An 18,561-nucleotide genomic window follows, 5' to 3' on the forward strand; every position below is an offset into this window, starting at 1 on the left:
GTGTGTGTGTGTGTGAGTCTGTGTGTGTGTGTGTGTGAGTCTGTGTGTGTGTGAGTCTGTGTGTGAGTGTGTGTGTGTGTGTGTGTGTGTGTGAGAGACATTTATTAAAATGATCTGTTAGTTAAATGACTTTATTTTTGACCTTCTACTGTTAGTATTTTATTTTACTTTTATTTCAGGTTTAGAATATTTACATTTATAGAAGAAATAAATCCAATCCTGACCATCGCTTTGTGTCACTGTGGGGCAGAGAAAATATTCAAAATGTTAAAATATCAGTGTGGAGGTGGGGGGGGGGGGCACAGGAGGGATCACAGGGGACAGATTGATAGTGTTTATGGTTTACTGATATCTATTATTATATATTTATATATTAATAGAGGTAAATGTGCACCAAGTCTGTTTAGAAAGACACAATTTCTATCAAAATCTAACTTTAAATATCCTCTCATCCTCTACATCATTATTATTGTCACACACGTAGAGTCTAACTTAGTGTTGGGCAGAGAGAGAGAGAGAGACATACAGAGAGAGACAGACAGACAGAGAGAGAGACAGAGACAGGTAGACAGAGACACACAGGCAGAGAGACAAAGAGACAGGCAGAGAGACAAAGAGACAGGCAGAGAGACAAAGAGACAGGCAGAGAGACAAAGAGACAGGCAGAGAGACACACAGACAGAGAGACAGGCAGGCAGAGAGACAGCAGACAGAGAGAGACACAGGCAGAGAGACACACAGGCAGAGAGACAGTGTGAACATGAATAACAATGACCTCATTTTATGAGTTGTGTATCCTCTTCGTACAGACTCGTGACCGGACTTTGTATAAGGTTCATATACGTGTGTGTGTGTGTGTGTGTGTAGAGGTTATCACACTCTCGTCCTGTGTTATATAACAGTCATTTTCCATTGTGAAATTTAAGCAGTAAAGACTAGCCATTAATCACCACAATACACACACACACACACACACCGTGTACATTTTGTTGAGTCATGTAAGTGACGTTAGTGTTCTGTTTGCATGTACAGACTTGTTCTCACGTTTACACACACCTCACCTCTCACAATCTATAGATATAAGATCAAAGGTTTAACCCCACCCACCCCCGAGGTCATTCTCTACACACACTTCCTGTTTCTGTCCAATCTCCTTTATTAACATCACATTTAAGGGTCAGATTTATTTCAGCTTTTATTCAGTGGGTCAGAAGCTTAAATAAATGTAGTCAGTATTTGGTGTCATCGACACACACACGATTCCTGTGGGGTTCAGATCTGGGTGTTGTGATGATCTCCAGTCAGGTGTCTGATCATTACAGACAAACAGTGTAGATGGGATCAGAGCTCTGTCCTCTGACGGGCTGCTGATCTTCTACAGACTCTAGTCTGGAATTTTATTCTACAATTAGCAGCTGCTTCCTTTATCTATAATTCTTTCACCTATAGTTCATCTCAGCACCTACTGTCCTGTTCTAGGTTCTGGGAATATATATATATATATATATATATATATATATATATATATATATATATATATATATATATATATATATATATATATATATATAAATCTTTTCCATCATTTTACATATTAAATTAAATATTAAACTAATTATGTAAAAAAATTGGAATTGTAACTATTTAACTTTTTTTTGAATACTGTAAATCTGAAAATACATAGATTTAAAAATAATTAGATGTTTTTAATAATAATAATAATAATAATTTTGCTCTTAATAGAAATCAGTTTTTTTGTATAGACCTTTAACAGCTTTACAGAGATATATAAATATTCAGGATATAAACATTGCATTTATCCCTAATGAAGGAGTCAGAATGAGGAAGAAACCTTGAGAGGAAAATCATTCTAAACACTGAGAGTGGGATTATAAATCATTATAAACACTGAGAGTGGGATTATAAATCATTCTAAACACTGAGAGTGGGATTATAAATCATTATAAACACTGAGAGTGGGATTATAAATCATTCTAAACACTGAGAGTGGGATTATAAATCATTATAAACACTGAGAGTGGGATTATAAATCATTATAAACACTGAGAGTGGGATTATAAATCATTATAAACACAGAGTGGGATTATAAATCATTATAAACACTGAGAGTGGGATTATAAATCATTATAAACACTGAGAGTGGGATTATAAATCATTATAAACACTGAGTGGGATTATAAATCATTATACACATAGAGTGGGATTATAAATCATTATACACATGGTTCATGCTCAGGTCTTCATCAGCTATAATTTGAGACTTTGGCAGGAAGATATCAGTGCTGAGCCTCCTTTGACCCATTAGTTCACACAACTATAACCTGTTGTAGAAAGGACATTATTTACATTAAAATTCTTTACATTAACATTATTTCCTGTCCAGTGTCAGGTGAGGGTCCCTTCTGAGTCTGGTTCCTCTCAAGATTTCCTCCTCACATCATCTCAGGGATTTTTTTCCTCACCACCGTCTCCTCAGGCTTGATCATTAGGGATAAATAGTTAATAAATAGTGAATTTCAAACTTTGCACTTATTTTTTTATTTTTTATTCTGTCTCTATACTTGTACAGTATGTAAAGTTGCTTTGTATCAGTGTTAATTGTTAAAAGCGCTATACAAAGTGAATGGAACTGAATTTAAATAAATACTGAGAAGGATTATAAATCATTATAAACACAGAGTGGAAGAAGTATGTGCTTACTGGTCTCAGACAGTGGACGATGGAATGGGTCCATTCCTGCCCAAGCTTAGGACACCCAGGCATCCAGAGGACTGTGCAGCCCTTATGAAACACCTTCTGGTGGCCATCATTGACTACAGACATTAAAAAATATGTCAAAGCTTGCCCCATCTGGGCTCAAACCTGTACCCCTCGCTAGCTTCAATCGCTTCTCCAAAGGGTGCAAACTGGTACCTGTAAAGAACCTACCCACAGCCATGGAAACTGCCAAGACATTATTTGAGCATGTGTTCCAAAACTATGGTATCCCAGAAGACAGTGTGTTAAACAGAGGGGTGAAGTTAATGTCATGGGTCTATAAGGCTTTTTGTGAGAAACTGTAGATCAATATATGCCTCTTATCAAGCTACAACCCCAATCCAGGGGCTAGGCTGAGCGATTAAATCAGGAACTAGGGCATTACCTGCAGACTTAGAGCAGCCAGGACCAACAGCGCAGCCTTCGAGACATGGTCCTGGAAGGACATCCCCCATGTGGATGACTGGTTTCATCTGAGCCAAGAGGTCTGGGAGATATGTGGTGTGTGCACCTCCAAAGGGTTGTCTACAACCAATGCCTCCAGGCAAATTGTAGGAGACACCCACACCCTCAGCACCAGCCGGGGGAAATGTTCAGGAAAGTTACCCTGTCCCAAGCTGAATCCCTTCTGCTTCCAACTTCAGGTAGAGTTATTGTCAGCCTTTGCTGCTTACCAAGCTGTTGCTTTTGCCAATGTATGTGACCAGTTTCTGTGTATTTGGATTGTTTCCCATTGAGTTGGACCTTGTCTGTTGCCACACTCACTGCTACTCTGTTTTTTTTACTTCTTTGCCTGTTTGCTAGACTCTGACTTGGCCACTGTTCTGGGCAGTTTGCATTCCTGCCTTATTAAAGTTAGTTTTTTGCTGTTCTGCATATGATTCCACCACCTCCTCTTTACAATAAACACTCACAATGGGATTACAAATAATTATAAACACTCACAATGTGATTATAAGTCATTATAAACACACAATGGGATTATAAATCATTATAAAGACACAATGGGATTATAAATCATTATAAACACTCACAGTGGGAATATAAATCATTATAAACACTCACAATGGGATTATAAATCATTATAAACACTCACAATGGGATTATAAATCATTATAAACACACAATGGGATTATAAATCATTATAAACACTCACAGTGGGAATATAAATCATTATAAACACTCACAATGGGATTATAAATCATTATAAACACTCACAATGGGATTATAAATCATTATAAACACACAATGGGATTATAAATCATTATAAACACTCACAGTGGGAATATAAATCATTATAAACACTCACAATGGGATTATAAATCATTATAAACACTCACAATGGGATTATACGTCATTATAAACACTCACAATGGGATTATAAATCATTATAAACACTCACAGTGGGATTATAAATCATTATAAACACACAATGGGATTATAAATCATTATAAACACTCACAGTGGGAATATAAATCATTATAAACACTCACAATGGGATTAGAAATCATTATAAACACTCACAATGGGATTAGAAATCATTATAAACACACAATGGGATTATAAATCATTATAAACACTCACAGTGGGAATATAAATCATTATAAACACTCACAATGGGATTATAAATCATTATAAACACTCACAATGGGATTATACGTCATTATAAACACTCACAATGGGATTATAAATCATTATAAACACTCACAGTGGGAATATAAATCATTATAAACACTCACAATGGGATTATAAATCATTATAAACACTCACAATGGGATTATACGTCATTATAAACAGTCACAATGGGATTATAAATCATTATAAACACTCACAATGGGATTATAAATCATTATAAACACTCACAATGGGATTATAAGTCATTAAAAACACTTACAGTGGGATTATAAATCATTATAAACACTCACAGTGGGAATATAAATCATTATAAACACTCACAGTGGGAATATAAATCATTATAAACACTCACAGTGGGAATATAAATCATTATAAACACTCACAATGGGATTTTAAGTCATTAAAAACACTCACAGTGGGATTATAAATCATTCTAAACACATAATGGGATTATAAGTCATTATAAACACTTACAATGGGATTATAAGTCATTATTACCTTCTGATTCTGCCAGACTTGCATTTTTTAGTCGTGTTCTTTCTTTCAGAAAGCAAGAACCTGAACAGATTTAATAATAGTGTTTGTGGTATGATGTGTGTTTATAGGTGAACGTGTGTAGAGGTGAGTTAGATAAGTGTGTGTTTAATCATTAACTGTAATGTGGGCTTTAAATGTGCTCTCTAACAGCCCTCTCTCTCTCAGACACACTACAGTAACGTCCAGCTGCAGTATCTTTATATTCACTATATTACTACTAACTCTCCTAACAGTAACATTAATAATAATCATCATGGCGCATTGGTGGAGTTTCTCCTCTGAGACTTGGGCTCTGATCGTGATCCTCATCAGTCTCGTCCTGCTGTAAGTGCTGTCTCACTTTATCTCACTGTGTTAGTCGCAGGTACACACATCAACTGTTCTGTGCTTCACTGTTCAGTCTTTCAGTAAAGTGGTGTGGATTAAATCTTCAGCCTGTGGATGATCTCCTGTACGTTACAGTCCATAAATGGTTTTGGGGTTTTGTCTCGTGTAGATGCTCTTCTAGATGATTATCTCATAAATCTGTTCATCTCGCAGGCTGTCTGAGAGGCAAAAAATGAAAAGGACACATTAAGAGTTAAGAATAACTTAGTGTAGGAGAACCTGAGGGCATCTCAGTCCCTCACACCTACAGAAGCCTAGGGCATCACATCCATATACAGACTTCATAACACTAATGTCTTTAATAAAACACTCGTTTAGAGAGAGAGAGAGAGAGAGAGAGAGAGAGAGAGAGAGAGAGAGAGAGAGAGAGAGAGAGAAAAGGAGAGAGGTGGAATAGGGCTGGGTAAAGGAGGTATCTGATCTGATAATGAGCAATAACAACGCTGCTGTTCCTGTTAATGATTTACACACCACAATATGATTTAATTAGAAAGACAAACATTTCACTCATCTTTCCTGCTCTTTAATATTCTTTCACTTCTCGCCATAGAAACACCTATGTTCTGTCATCCTCAGGTATGGGTACTGGCCGTACAGTTTCTTTAAGCGTTTGGGAGTTCCTGGTCCTAAACCGGTACCATTTTTTGGAACCATGTTAGAATATCGTAAGGTGAGTTTATATTACATCATAAACATCGTGCTATAACGACATTATATGATAAACTCAGTGTGAGTTATTTACAGATTATCTTTCACTGATTTTCAGGGAATCCATAATTTTGATATGAGGTGTTTTCAGAAGTACGGCAAGATTTGGGGGTGAGTCTTACAGTCTGGGTTTACAGTCTGGGTTTACAGTCTGGGTTTACATTTACAGTATGGGTTTACATTTACAGTCTGGGTTTACAGTCTGGGTTTACAGTCTGGGTTTACATTTACAGTCTGGGTTTACATTTACAGACCTGGTTTACTGTCTGGGTTTACTCTCTGGGTTTACAGTCTGGGTTTACATTTACAGTCTGGGTTTACAGTCTGGGTTTACATTTACAGTCTGGGTTTACAGTCTGGGTTTAAAGTCTGGGTTTAAAGTCTGGGTTGACAGTCCGGGTTTACAGTATGGGTTTACAGTCTGGGTTTACAGTATGGGTTTACATTTACAGTCTGGGTTTACAGTCTGGGTTTATAGTCTGGGTTTACAGTATGGGTTTACATTTACAGTCTGGGTTTACATTTACAGTCTGGGTTTACAGTCTGGGTTTACAATCTGGGTTTACAATCTGGGTTTAAAGTCTGGTTTTACAGTTTGGGTTTAAAGTCCGGGTTTACAGTCTGGGTTTACATTTACAGTCTGGGTTTACAGTCTGGGTTTACAGTCTGGGTTTAAATCTGGGTTTACAGTCTGGGTTTACATTTACAGTCTGGGTTTACAGTCTGGGTTTACAGTCTGGGTTTACATTTACAGTCTGGGTTTACAAGCTGGGTTTACAGTCTGGGTTTAAAGTTTGGGTTTACAGTCTGGCTTTAAAGTCTGGGTTTACATTTACAGTCTGGGTTTACAGTCTGGGTTTACATTTACAGTCTGGGTTTACAGTCTGGGTTTACAGTCTGGGTTTACATTTACAGTCTGGGTTTACATTTACAGTCTGGGTTTACAGTCTGGGTTTACATTTACAGTCTGGGTTTAAAGTCTGGGTTTACATTTACAGTTTGGGTTTACATTTACAGGCTGGGTTTACAGTCTGGGTTTACAGTATGGGTTTACATTTACAGTCTGGGTTTACAGTCTGGGTTTACATTTACAGTCTGGGTTTACATTTACAGTCTGGGTTTTCATTTACAGTCTGGGTTTACAGTCTGGGTTTACAGTCTGGGTTTACATTTACAGTCTGGGTTTACATTTACAGTCTGGGTTTACAGTCTGGGTTTACATTTACAGTCTGGGTTTAAAGTCTGGGTTTACATTTACAGTTTGGGTTTACATTTACAGTCTGGGTTTACAGTCTGGGTTTACAGTATGGGTTTACATTTCCAGTCTGGGTTTTCATTTACAGTCTGGGTTTACAGTCTGGGTTTACAGTCTGGGTTTACAGTCTGGGTTTAAAGTCTGGGTTTACAGTCAGGGTCTAAAGTCTGGGTTTACAGTCAGGGTTTACAGTCTGGGTTTAAAGTCTGGGTTTACAGTCTGGGTTTACATTTACAGTCTGGGTTTACTGTCTGGGTTTACAGTCTTGGTTTAGAGTCTGGGTTTACTGTCTGGGTTTAGAGTCTGGGTTTACAGTCTGGGTTTACATTCTGGGTTTAGTGATACAGTGAGACACAGCTACGGAGAATGCTAATGTTTAGTGTTAAGTGTTTAACAGGTCTGATGTTGATGTTCCTGCAATGTCCAGAGAAAATGGTAAAGTTTTTGTAATGTTACTCACACAACGCTGGAGCTAACATTATAAAAGTTAGATTAATATCTCTACAATTAATAATGAAATCTTCTCAGTACAAGAGCGACGAAAGGCCCTGACAGATTAAAGGATCAAAGTTCCTAAAACCATAACAGTGATAAAACCAAACCTTAGAGTTAGGGTTTAATCAGCCAACAGAAAATGTTATCAGAATGTTGTATAATGTTCCAGCAAAGTTCTTCATACATGGGACACGATCAGCGTCAGTCACACTGCAGTCTCAGTGATACAGGAACTAACATTACATTCTCTGTGTTTATTATCTAGATAATATTATAAATATTATGTAGACTGTTGTGTGGAACCCTGTCTCAGTGTTTCATATGCTAACTAATGTTAGCGTGGTTAGCGTGTGGGGTTATAAGATAGCAGAAGAATGTAATTATATGTATAAGACGTTGAGTCAGTGGTGGCTCAAGAGGTTGAGGCTCTGGGCTGTTAAGTGGAAAGTTGGAGTTCAAGCCCCAGCACCACCAAGCTGCCACTGTTGGGCCCCTGGGCAAGGCCCCTAAGCCTCTCTGTCCCAGAGTGCTGCATCATGGCTTTCCCTGTGCTCTGACCCCAACACCCAAATGGGATATGTGAAGAATTTCACTGTACTAAGTAATGCTAACTGCTAAATGTTTAGCGATTCTGTTTAACGCTGCAGCTGGTAAATGTGATGTGATGTCAGTGTCTGATGTCTGTGGTGTTTATTACAGTATATATGACGCGAGACAGCCGGTCCTCTGTATCATGGACTCAGAGATCATCAAATCTGTCCTGATTAAAGAGTGTTACTCTCTGTTCACCAACCGCAGAGTGAGATCACACGCACACACACACACACGCACGCACGCACGCACACGCACACACACACACACACACACACACACACTTAATACTGACTGATGGGGTACAGAGTTGGGGCAGGAAGGGCATAGAGACAGACAGGTGGAGCGAGACAGAGAGACAGATAGAGAAAGTGACAGTCAGATAGCAGAGAGACAGATTAACAGACGGACACACAGACATGTCTCTGGAGAGACAGACAGGTGGAGAGGCTTGTAAAAACAATATCTACAAGAAAAAACTAGAGCTCACCAGCATGGTGAATACTCCATGAATTAACTTGAATGTGATAACTTACAAAGTGATAAATACTTTTGTCAAGTCCGTCCTTTTAGCAGCTGAAATCCATGGTGACATCAAATAAAAAAATAACTAATGACATCAAATTTAAACCTATTAGATCTTTAAATGTGATCAGTTTTAATGTGTCTCTTATTTCACTCAGAATTTTCGCCTAAACGGTCCTCTGTACGACGCCGTGTCCATCGTCGAGGACGAGGACTGGAGGAGAATCAGGAGTGTTCTTTCTCCATCGTTCACCAGCGGCAGACTGAAGGAGGTGTGTGTGTGTTTGTGTGTGTGTGTGTGTGTGTGTGTGTGTGTGTGTGTGTGTGGTGTGTTTCAGTGTTTATTTTAATAATTAAACACACACTTTGATTTACTCTTGATGATAATATTAACATCTGATGTTCTTTCCTGTTTCTCAGATGTTTGGAATCATGAAGTCACATTCACACTCGCTGGTTAAAAATCTGCAGAAGGTGTCTGAGCGAGGAGAATCAGCAGATATTAAAGAGTAAATCATCTGTGTGTGTGTGTGTGTGTGTGTGTGTGTGTGTGTGTGTGTGTGTGTGTGTGTGTGTGTGTGTGTGTGTGTGTTTGTATTTATTCCCCATATTTCTGCATGTTTCTTTGATCTGCTGGTGTTTTTGGTCCCTTTAGGTTTTTTGGAGCCTACAGTATGGATGTGGTGACGAGCACAGCGTTTAGTGTCGATATCGACTCCCTGAACAACCCCAAAGATCCGTTCGTCACCAACATCAAGAAAATGCTGAAGTTCGACTTCCTCAACCCTCTGTTCCTCGCCGTCGGTATTTTACTGATTTCAGATTCATCCTAATTCTCATTATAATGAGACAAACATTATTTCTGATCAGCAGGTATATTTCTGCTTGTTGTTACAACAGGATATTTTACATTGTGTGTTTTTATCAGCGCTGTTCCCCTTTATCGCACCGGTGTTGGAGAAAATGGATTTCGCCTTTTTCCCGACTGCTGTGACGGATTTCTTTTATGCTGCCCTGAAAAAGATCAAGTCTGAACGTGTGGCCCAGAATAATAAGGTACAACTAAATGGGTTATTAGAAAAAAAATAGATATTATTGTTTTATTGTTTTATTGTGTTTTTATTGCAGAAACGAGTGGACTTCATGCAGCTGATGATCGATTCTCAAAAATCAGACAAAAACGAGCTGAACAGCAAAGACACCAACAAAGGTATTTTGCTCCAGTTAAAGTCTCTTAGTCACCAAGATGATGAGGTTTTGTACATCATTAATGTAAATAATGTAACCCATTACAGCATGTCTCTAGTTCTCTGCTGTCCTACACATATCAGACAAAAGCAATATAATGACAAGTCTTATTGTGTGTGTGTGTGTGTGTGTGTGTGTGTGTGTGTGTGTGTGTGTGTGTGTGTGTGTGTGTGTGATATCTGAAGGTCTAAGTGATCATGAGATTCTGTCCCAGTCCATGATCTTCATCTTTGCTGGTTATGAGACGAGCAGCAGCACTCTGTCGTTTCTGTTCTACAATCTGTCCAGTAATCCGGAGACGATGAAGAAACTCCAGAAAGAAATCGATGAAACCTTCCCTAATAAGGTGATTCACATAAGTTTATATTAATATTCTATTATAAAAAAAAGACCTATCATATATGCCCATGTGATACGGCTTTGGACAATTTTTATTACATTACTCACAAAGTGAGAATAGATAACAGAGAATTTACACCTAGACAGGAGTCTACAGAGAGACTGAGACAGGAGTCTACACAAAGTCTTGGACAAAGTCTTGGGGTCTTTGCAGATACCATGACAGGGGTCTATACAGACAGTGAGATACGGTTCTACACATTGTCTCTGATGGGTCATTACAGATACCGTGACAGGGGTCTTCACAGACTGAGACAGGGTTCTACACAAATTATGGGACAGGGGACTTTACAGATACTGTGACAGAGTTCTTCACATTCACTGAGGCAGGGGTCTACACAGAGACCAAGACAGGGGTCTACATGAAGTCTAAGACAGGGGTCTACACAGAGACTAAGACAGGGGTCTACATGAAGTCTAAGACAGGGGTCTACACAGAGACCAAGACAGGGGTCTACATAAAGTCTAAGACAGGGGTCTACACAGAGACCAAGACAGGGGTCTACATGAAGTCTAAGACAGGGGTCTACACAGAGACCAAGACAGGGGTCTACATGAAGTCTAAGACAGGGGTCTACACAGAGACTAAGACAGGGGTCTATATACAGTCTAAGACAGGGGTCTACAGAGAGACAGAGACAGGGGTCTACATAAAGACAGCGAGAGTGGTTGAAACAGAGACAAGGTCTAACAAAGAGACTGAGGCAGCAATCTAAAAGGAGACTTAGTCGACTACACAAAGAATGAGACAGTTGTCAACAAACACACCATGATATGTGTCTACACTGAGTCTGTGACAGAGATCAGCATTGAGACTAAAATGGGTTTACACAGAGACCGGGGTACAGGATAACAAGGAGATCAAGTCCATATGAGACTTTACAGATACTGTGACAGAGTTCTTCACATTCACTGAGGCAGGGGTCTACACAGAGACCAAGACAGGGGTCTATATAAAGTCTCTAAGACAGGGGTCTACATGAAGTCTAAGACAAGGGTCTACATGAAGTCTAAGATAGGGGTCTACATGAAGTCTAAGACAGGGGTCTACATGAAGACTAAGATAGGGGTCTACATGAAGTCTAAGACAGGGGTCTACATGAAGTCTAAGATAGGGGTCTACATGAAGTCTAAGACAAGGGCCTACATGAAGTCTAAGACAGGGGTCTATATAAAGTCTATATAGGGGTCTACATGAAGTCTAAGACAGGGGTCTACACAGAGACCAAGACAGGGGTCTATATAAAGTCTCTAAGACAAGGGTCTACATGAAGTCTAAGATAGGGATCTACACAGAGACCAAGACAGGGGTCTATATAAAGTCTAAGACAGGGGTCTACATGAAGTCTAAGACAGGGATCTACACAGAGACCAAGACAGGGGTCTACATGAAGTCTAAGACAGGGGTCTACACAGAGACCAAGACATTGGTTTATATAAAGTCTCTAAGATAAGGGTCTACATGAAGTCTAAGACAGGGATCTACATGAAGTCTAAGACAGTGATCTATATAAAGTCTAAGACAGGGGTCTACATGAAGTCTAAGACAGGGGTCTATATAAAGTCTAAGATAGGGGTCTACATGAAGTCTAAGACAGGGGTCTACACAGAGACCAAGACAGGGGTCTATATAAAGTCTAAGATAGGGGTCTACATGAAGTCTAAGACATGGGTCTACATGAAGTCTAAGACAGGGGTCTACATGAAGTCTAAGACAGGGGTCTATATAATGTCTAAGACAGGGGTCTTCACAGATACCACAGAAAGGGTATACTGAGACAGGGTACTACACAATGTCTGGGAAAAGGGTTTATACAGACACTGAGATAGGGTTCTACAGATTGTCTCTGATGGGTCGTTACAGATACCATGACAGGGGTCTTCACAGACTGAGACAGGGTTCTTCACATTTACTTAGGCAGGGGTCTACACAGAGACCAAGACAGGGATCTACATGAAGTCTAAGAGAGGGGTCTAAATGAAGTATAAGACAGGGGTCTACATGATGTCTAAGACAGGGGTCTACACAGAGACCAAGACAGGTGTCTATATAAAGTATAAGACAGGGGTCTACATAAAGTCTAAGACAGGGGTCTACTCAGAGACCAAGTCAGGGGTCTATATAAAGTCTAAGACAGGGGTCTACATGAAGTCTAAAACAGGGGTCTACACAGAGACCAAGACAGGGGTCTATATAAAGTCTCTAAGATAAGGGTCTACATGAAGTCTAAGACAGGGATCTACACAGAGACCAAGACAGGGGTCTACACAGAGACCAAGACAGGGGTCTAAATAAAGTCTAAGACAGGGGTCTACATGAAGTCTAAGACAGGGTCTACTCAGAGACCAAGACAGGGGTCTATATAAAGTCTAAGACAGGGGTCTATATAAAGTCTAAGATAGGGGTCTACATGAAGTCTAAAACAGGGGTCTATATAAAGTCTAAGATAGGGGTCTACATGAAGTCTAAGACAGGCGTCTACATGAAGTCTAAGACAGGGGTCTATATAAAGTCTTAGACAGGGGTCTACATGAAGTCTAAGACAGGGGTCTACACAGAGACCAAGACAGGGGTCTAAATAAAGTCTAAGACAGGGGTCTACATGAAGTCTAAGACAGGGTCTACTCAGAGACCAAGACAGGGGTCTATATAAAGTCTAAGATAGGGGTCTACATGAAGTCTAAGACAGGGGTCTATATAAAGTCTAAGATAGGGGTCTACATGAAGTCTAAGACAGGGGTCTTCATGAAGTCTAAGACAGGGGTCTACATGAAGTCTAAGGCAGGGGTCTACACAGAGACCAAGACACGGGTCTATATAAAGTCTAAGACAGGGGTCTACACAGAGACCAAGATAGGGGTCTATATAAAGTCTAAGACAGGGGTCTACATGAAGTCTAAAACAGGGGTCTACACAGAGACCAAGACAGGGGTCTATATAAAGTCTCTAAGACAGGGGTCTACATGAAGTCTAAGACAGGGGTCTACATGAAGTCTAAGATAGGGGTCTACATGAAGTCTAAGACAGGGGTCTACATGAAGTCTAAGACAGGGGTCTACATGAAGTCTAAGACAGGGGTCTACATGAAGTCTAAGACAGGGGTCTACATGAAGTCTAAGACAAGGGTCTACATGAAGTCTAAGACAGGGGTCTATATAAAGTCTATATAGGGGTCTACATGAAGTCTAAGACAGGGGTCTACACAGAGACCAAGACAGGGGTCTATATAAAGTCTCTAAGACAAGGATCTACATGAAGTCTAAGATAGGGATCTACACAGAGACCAAGACAGGGGTCTTGGTCTCTGTGTAGAGACCAAGACAGGGGTCTATATAAAGTCTCTAAGACAAGGGTCTACATGAAGTCTAAGACAGGGGTCTACATGAAGTCTAGGACAGGGATCTACACAGAGACCAAGACAGGGGTCTACATGATGTCTAAAACAGGGGTCTACACATAGACCAAGACATTGGTCTATATAAAGTCTCTAAGATAAGGGTCTACATGAAGTCTAAGACAGGGATCTACATGAAGTCTAAGACAGTGGTCTATATAAAGTCTAAGACAGCGGTCTACATGAAGTCTAAGACAAGGGTCTACATGAAGTCTAAGACAGGGGTCTATATAAAGTCTAAGATAGGGGTCTACATGAAGTCTAAGACAAGGGTCTACATGAAGTCTAAGACAGGGGTCTATATAAAGTCTAAGACAGGGGTCTATATAAAGTCTAAGATAGGGGTCTACATGAAGTCTAAGACAGGGGTCTACACAGAGACCAAGACAGGGGTCTATATAAAGTCTAAGATAGGGGTCTACATGAAGTCTAAGACATGGGTTTACATGAAGTCTAAGGCAGGGGTCTACATGAAGTCTAAGACAGGGGTCTATATAATGTCTAAGACGGGGTCTTCACAGATGCCACAGAAAGGGTATACTGAGACAGGGTACTACTCAATGTCTGGGAAAAGGGTTTATACAGACACTGAGATAGGGTTCTACAGATTGTCTCTGATGGGTCGTTACAGATACCATGACAGGGGTCTTCACAGACTGAGACAGGGTTCTACACAAATTATGGGACAGGGTTCTTCACATTTACTTAGGCAGGGGTCTACACAGAGACCAAGACAGGGATCTACATGAAGCCTAAGACAGGGGTCTACATGAAGTATAAGACAGGGGTCTACATGATGTCTAAGACAGGGGTCTACACAGAGACCAAGACAGGTGTCTATATAAAGTTTAAGACAGGGGTCTACATGAAGTCTAAGACAGGGGTCTACTCAGAGACCAAGTCAGGGGTCTATATAAAGTCTAAGACAGGGGTCTACATGAAGTCTAAAACAGGGGTCTACACAGAGACCAAGACAGGGGTCTATATAAAGTCTCTAAGATAAGGGTCTACATGAAGTCTAAGACAGGGATCTACACAGAGACCAAGACAGGGGTCTACACAGAGACCAAGATAGGGGTCTATATAAAGTCTAAGATAGGGGTCTACATGAAGTCTAAGACAGGCGTCTACATGAAGTCTAAGACAGGGGTCTATATAAAGTCTAAGACAGGGGTCTACATGAAGTCTAAGACAGGGGTCTACACAGAGACCAAGACAGGGGTCTAAATAAAGTCTAAGACAGGGGTCTACATGAAGTCTAAGACAGGGTTTACTCAGAGACCAAGACAGGGGTCTATATAAAGTCTAAGACAGGGGTCTATATAAAGTCTAAGATAGGGGTCTACATGAAGTCTAAGACAGGGGTCTATATAAAGTCTAAGATAGGGGTCTACATGAAGTCTAAGACAGGGGTCTTCATGAAGTCTAAGACAGGGGTCTACATGAAGTCTAAGGCAGGGGTCTACACAGAGACCAAGACAGGGGTCTATATAAAGTCTAAGACAGGGGTCTACATGAAGTCTAATACAGGGGTCTACACAGAGACCAAGACAGGGGTCTATATAAAGTCTAAGACAAGGGTCTACATGAAGTCTAAAACAGGGGTCTACACAGAGACCAAGACAGGGGTCTATATAAAGTCTAAGACAGGAGTCTACATGAAGTCTAAGACAGGGATCTACACAGAGACCAAGACAGGGGTCTATATAAAGTCTAAGATAGGGGTCTACATGAAGTCTAAGTCAGGGGTCTACATGAAGTCTAAGACAGGGGTCTATATAAAGTCTAAGATAGGGGTCTACCTGAAGTCTAAGACAGGGGTCTATATAAAGTCTAAGATAGGGGTCTACATGAAGTCTAAGACAAGGGCCTACATGAAGTCTAAGACAGGGGTCTATATAAAGTCTAAGATAGTGGTCTACATGAAGTCTAAGACAGGGGTCTACACAGAGACCAAGACAGGGGTCTATATAATGGCTAAGACAGGGGTCTTCACAGATACCACAGAAAGGGTATACTGAGACAGGGTACTACACAATGTCTGGGACAAGGGTTTATACAGACACTGAGATAGGGTTGTACACATTGTCTCTGATGGGTCGTTACAGATACCGTGACAGGGGTCTTCACAGACTGAGACAGGGTTCTACACAAATTATGGGACAGGGTTCTTCACATTTACTTAGGCAGGGGTCTACACAGAGACCAAGACCTGGATCTACATGAAGTCTAAGACAGGGGTCTACATGAAGTATAAGACAGGGGTCTACATGATGTCTAAGACAGGGATCTACACAGAGACCAAGACAGGGGTCTATATAAAGTCTAAGACAGGGGTCTACACAGAGACCAAGACAGGGGTCTATATACAGTCTAAGACAGGGGTCTACAGAGAGACAGAGACAGGGGTCTACATAAAGACAGCGAGAGTGGTTGAAACAGAGACAAGGTCTAACAAAGAGACTGAGGCAGCAATCTAAAAGGAGACTTAGTCGACTACACAAAGAATGAGACAGTTGTCAACAAACACACCATGATATGTGTCTACACTGAGTCTGTGACAGAGATCAGCATTGAGACTAAAATGGGTTTACACAGAGACCGGGGTACAGGATAACAAGGAGATCAAGTCCATATTTGACAAGATATTATATGTGTTTTGTCTTTTGTTTTCAGGCTGAAGTTGATTATGATACAGTGATGAACATGGATTATTTGGATGCCACAGTAAACGAGTCACTGAGGTTGTACCCGGTTGCTTTGCGCTTGGAAAGAGTCTGCAAGAAAACTGTTGAAATAAATGACCTTACCATCCCAAAGGACACTGTAGTCTTGATCCCCATTTATGCCTTACATAGAGACCCTGAATTTTGGCCTGATCCAGAGACCTTCAACCCTGAGAGGTAAGAAAGAATCGAATTTACACTATGATGGGAAACTAGCCAATATAAGTGACCTTCACTCTAGTACAGAGTTTTGCATCCATTCGGATGCTTTGAATTGTATTGTGCATTTATTATACATCAGTAAAAAGTGTTTATCCAGCACAAGAGGCAGCAGCTGCCTGCACAATGAGCCAAAAACTCAGAAGAATGATTTTATCTGTAATGTTCTCAAGACAAACACCACCAGGAATGATCTAGACAAATAAAGTCACGATTATTATCTGTAAAGGATGGAGTCCCACCTGCCACCTGTGTAAATCTTAAGATGGCCTTCACCTTAATATGACTTTCTGATCTAATCCTTAGTGTTGATCCTCCATGTTGTTTCAGGTTCACTAAGGAGAACAAGGAGAGCATCGAGCAGTATGCATACATGCCGTTTGGTTTAGGACCCAGGAACTGCATCGGCATGAGATTTGCCCTCGTGGCCATGAAGCTGGCTATTGTGGAGATACTGCAGAGATTCGACATCAGTCTTTCTGAGGAGACAAAGGTCAGGATCTACAGTCGCTTATGATCTAAAGCTATTTAAAGCTAATGTCACTAACACTGGTAATATTTAATGCCAACCTTAAACAGCATTAAGTATAACGTTAAAAGGCTATCAATTTCCTTTTGTTTTATTTTATACTCTGTTTAGCTAAATATTCTTTTTTCATCTTCTAATCAGGTTCCTCTGAAGCTGAACAACAGTGGCCTTCTGGCTCCTGAAGAGCCCATCAAAATCATATTCACACCTCGGAAAATGTAGAATTCCTGCATGAGCAGCCACATTAACACACAGGCTTTAATATGTTCTGCTACAGCATTTTTACTTTTACAGCATTTTTGATTTCTGAATGTTTTTTCTCCAGGGTGATTCTTTGTTTAACATTAATGACTGTAAAGATTATAAAATTTGTTCTGAATATCTTTTTTTCACTTTACATATTAATAAAGGAATTTGAAAATCCTACAGACGTTAAGTGAATGTAATGTTTTATTTTACTATAGCATCCATAGATGTTTAGATCTAAATGCAGATTTTTTTTATTACAATTAACCCAATAAACCCGACGACTAACAGTATGGAAGAATGCTCATAATTTCCATCTAGTTACTCAGAGACATCCTTCAGGAACGTTCTGCTGGTGTGTATCTCCTTAACATTCCATCAACCTAATGGTCATGTTTACTTTTACATGATCCTTTTATCATATCAGTCTGGGTTTTATTGTTAAACTAAAATTTAGCATCTTTCTCTTTTACTGTTCTGGTTGCATCTATTCTGTAATATATTGATATAGTCAGGAAGCTTTTATTGTCATTACAACCATATCTAGCTGTTACAGTACACAGTGACATGAGACAACGTTTCTCCAGGATCAGGGTGTTACATAAGTTGGCTGTCTGATTAAACTGGGAGAGAAAAGCTTTGGTCAGGGAAGTGAACAAGAACCTGATGGTCACTCAAACAGATCTTCAGATCTCCAGAATTGAGGAAATGTATAAAGCAGCAAACAACACAAAGATCCTTGAAGAACCTGCTTGCTTGACATACACTGGACCTACACTGAACATGTTTTGTGCATGATGGTTGACCCCAGACCTCATTACCATCGAGTCTGTGTGTAAAATGTCACTTTGTTTTCTGATCTACGTTTCTTTAATAACGCTCCAGCAG

At 40.0% G+C, this 18,561-nt stretch overlaps 1 protein-coding gene across 1 annotated transcript; it reads left to right on the plus strand.

The window, feature by feature from the left end:
• The first annotated feature begins 5,103 nt into the window (after positions 1-5,103).
• LOC113658449 (cytochrome P450 3A40-like) lies at positions 5,104-17,853 on the plus strand. The gene is made up of 13 exons (XM_027170875.2): positions 5,104-5,274; positions 5,914-6,007; positions 6,104-6,156; positions 8,495-8,594; positions 9,070-9,183; positions 9,332-9,420; positions 9,567-9,715; positions 9,840-9,967; positions 10,040-10,121; positions 10,345-10,505; positions 16,630-16,856; positions 17,229-17,391; positions 17,569-17,853. The coding sequence occupies exons 1-13, from the start codon at positions 5,204-5,206 to the stop codon at positions 17,647-17,649; spliced, it is 1,512 nt and encodes a 503-aa protein (XP_027026676.2). The 5' UTR covers positions 5,104-5,203; the 3' UTR covers positions 17,650-17,853.
• Positions 17,854-18,561: the final 708 nt, after the last annotated feature.

Source organism: Tachysurus fulvidraco, chromosome 18, assembly GCF_022655615.1.
Source record: "Tachysurus fulvidraco isolate hzauxx_2018 chromosome 18, HZAU_PFXX_2.0, whole genome shotgun sequence".
NCBI classification, from domain to species: Eukaryota; Metazoa; Chordata; class Actinopteri; order Siluriformes; family Bagridae; genus Tachysurus; species Tachysurus fulvidraco.

Excerpts from the sequence above, each read along its gene's own strand:
- LOC113658449 (XM_027170875.2), top strand. The coding sequence starts at position 5,204 with ATGGCGCATTGGTGGAGTTTCTCCTCTGAGACTTGGGCTCTGATCGTG. Across the intron at positions 6,157-8,494 it reads AAGTACGGCAAGATTTGGGG|TATATATGACGCGAGACAGC; the intron begins GTGAGTCTTACA and ends TGTTTATTACAG. Across the intron at positions 9,184-9,331 it reads CCAGCGGCAGACTGAAGGAG|ATGTTTGGAATCATGAAGTC; the intron begins GTGTGTGTGTGT and ends CCTGTTTCTCAG.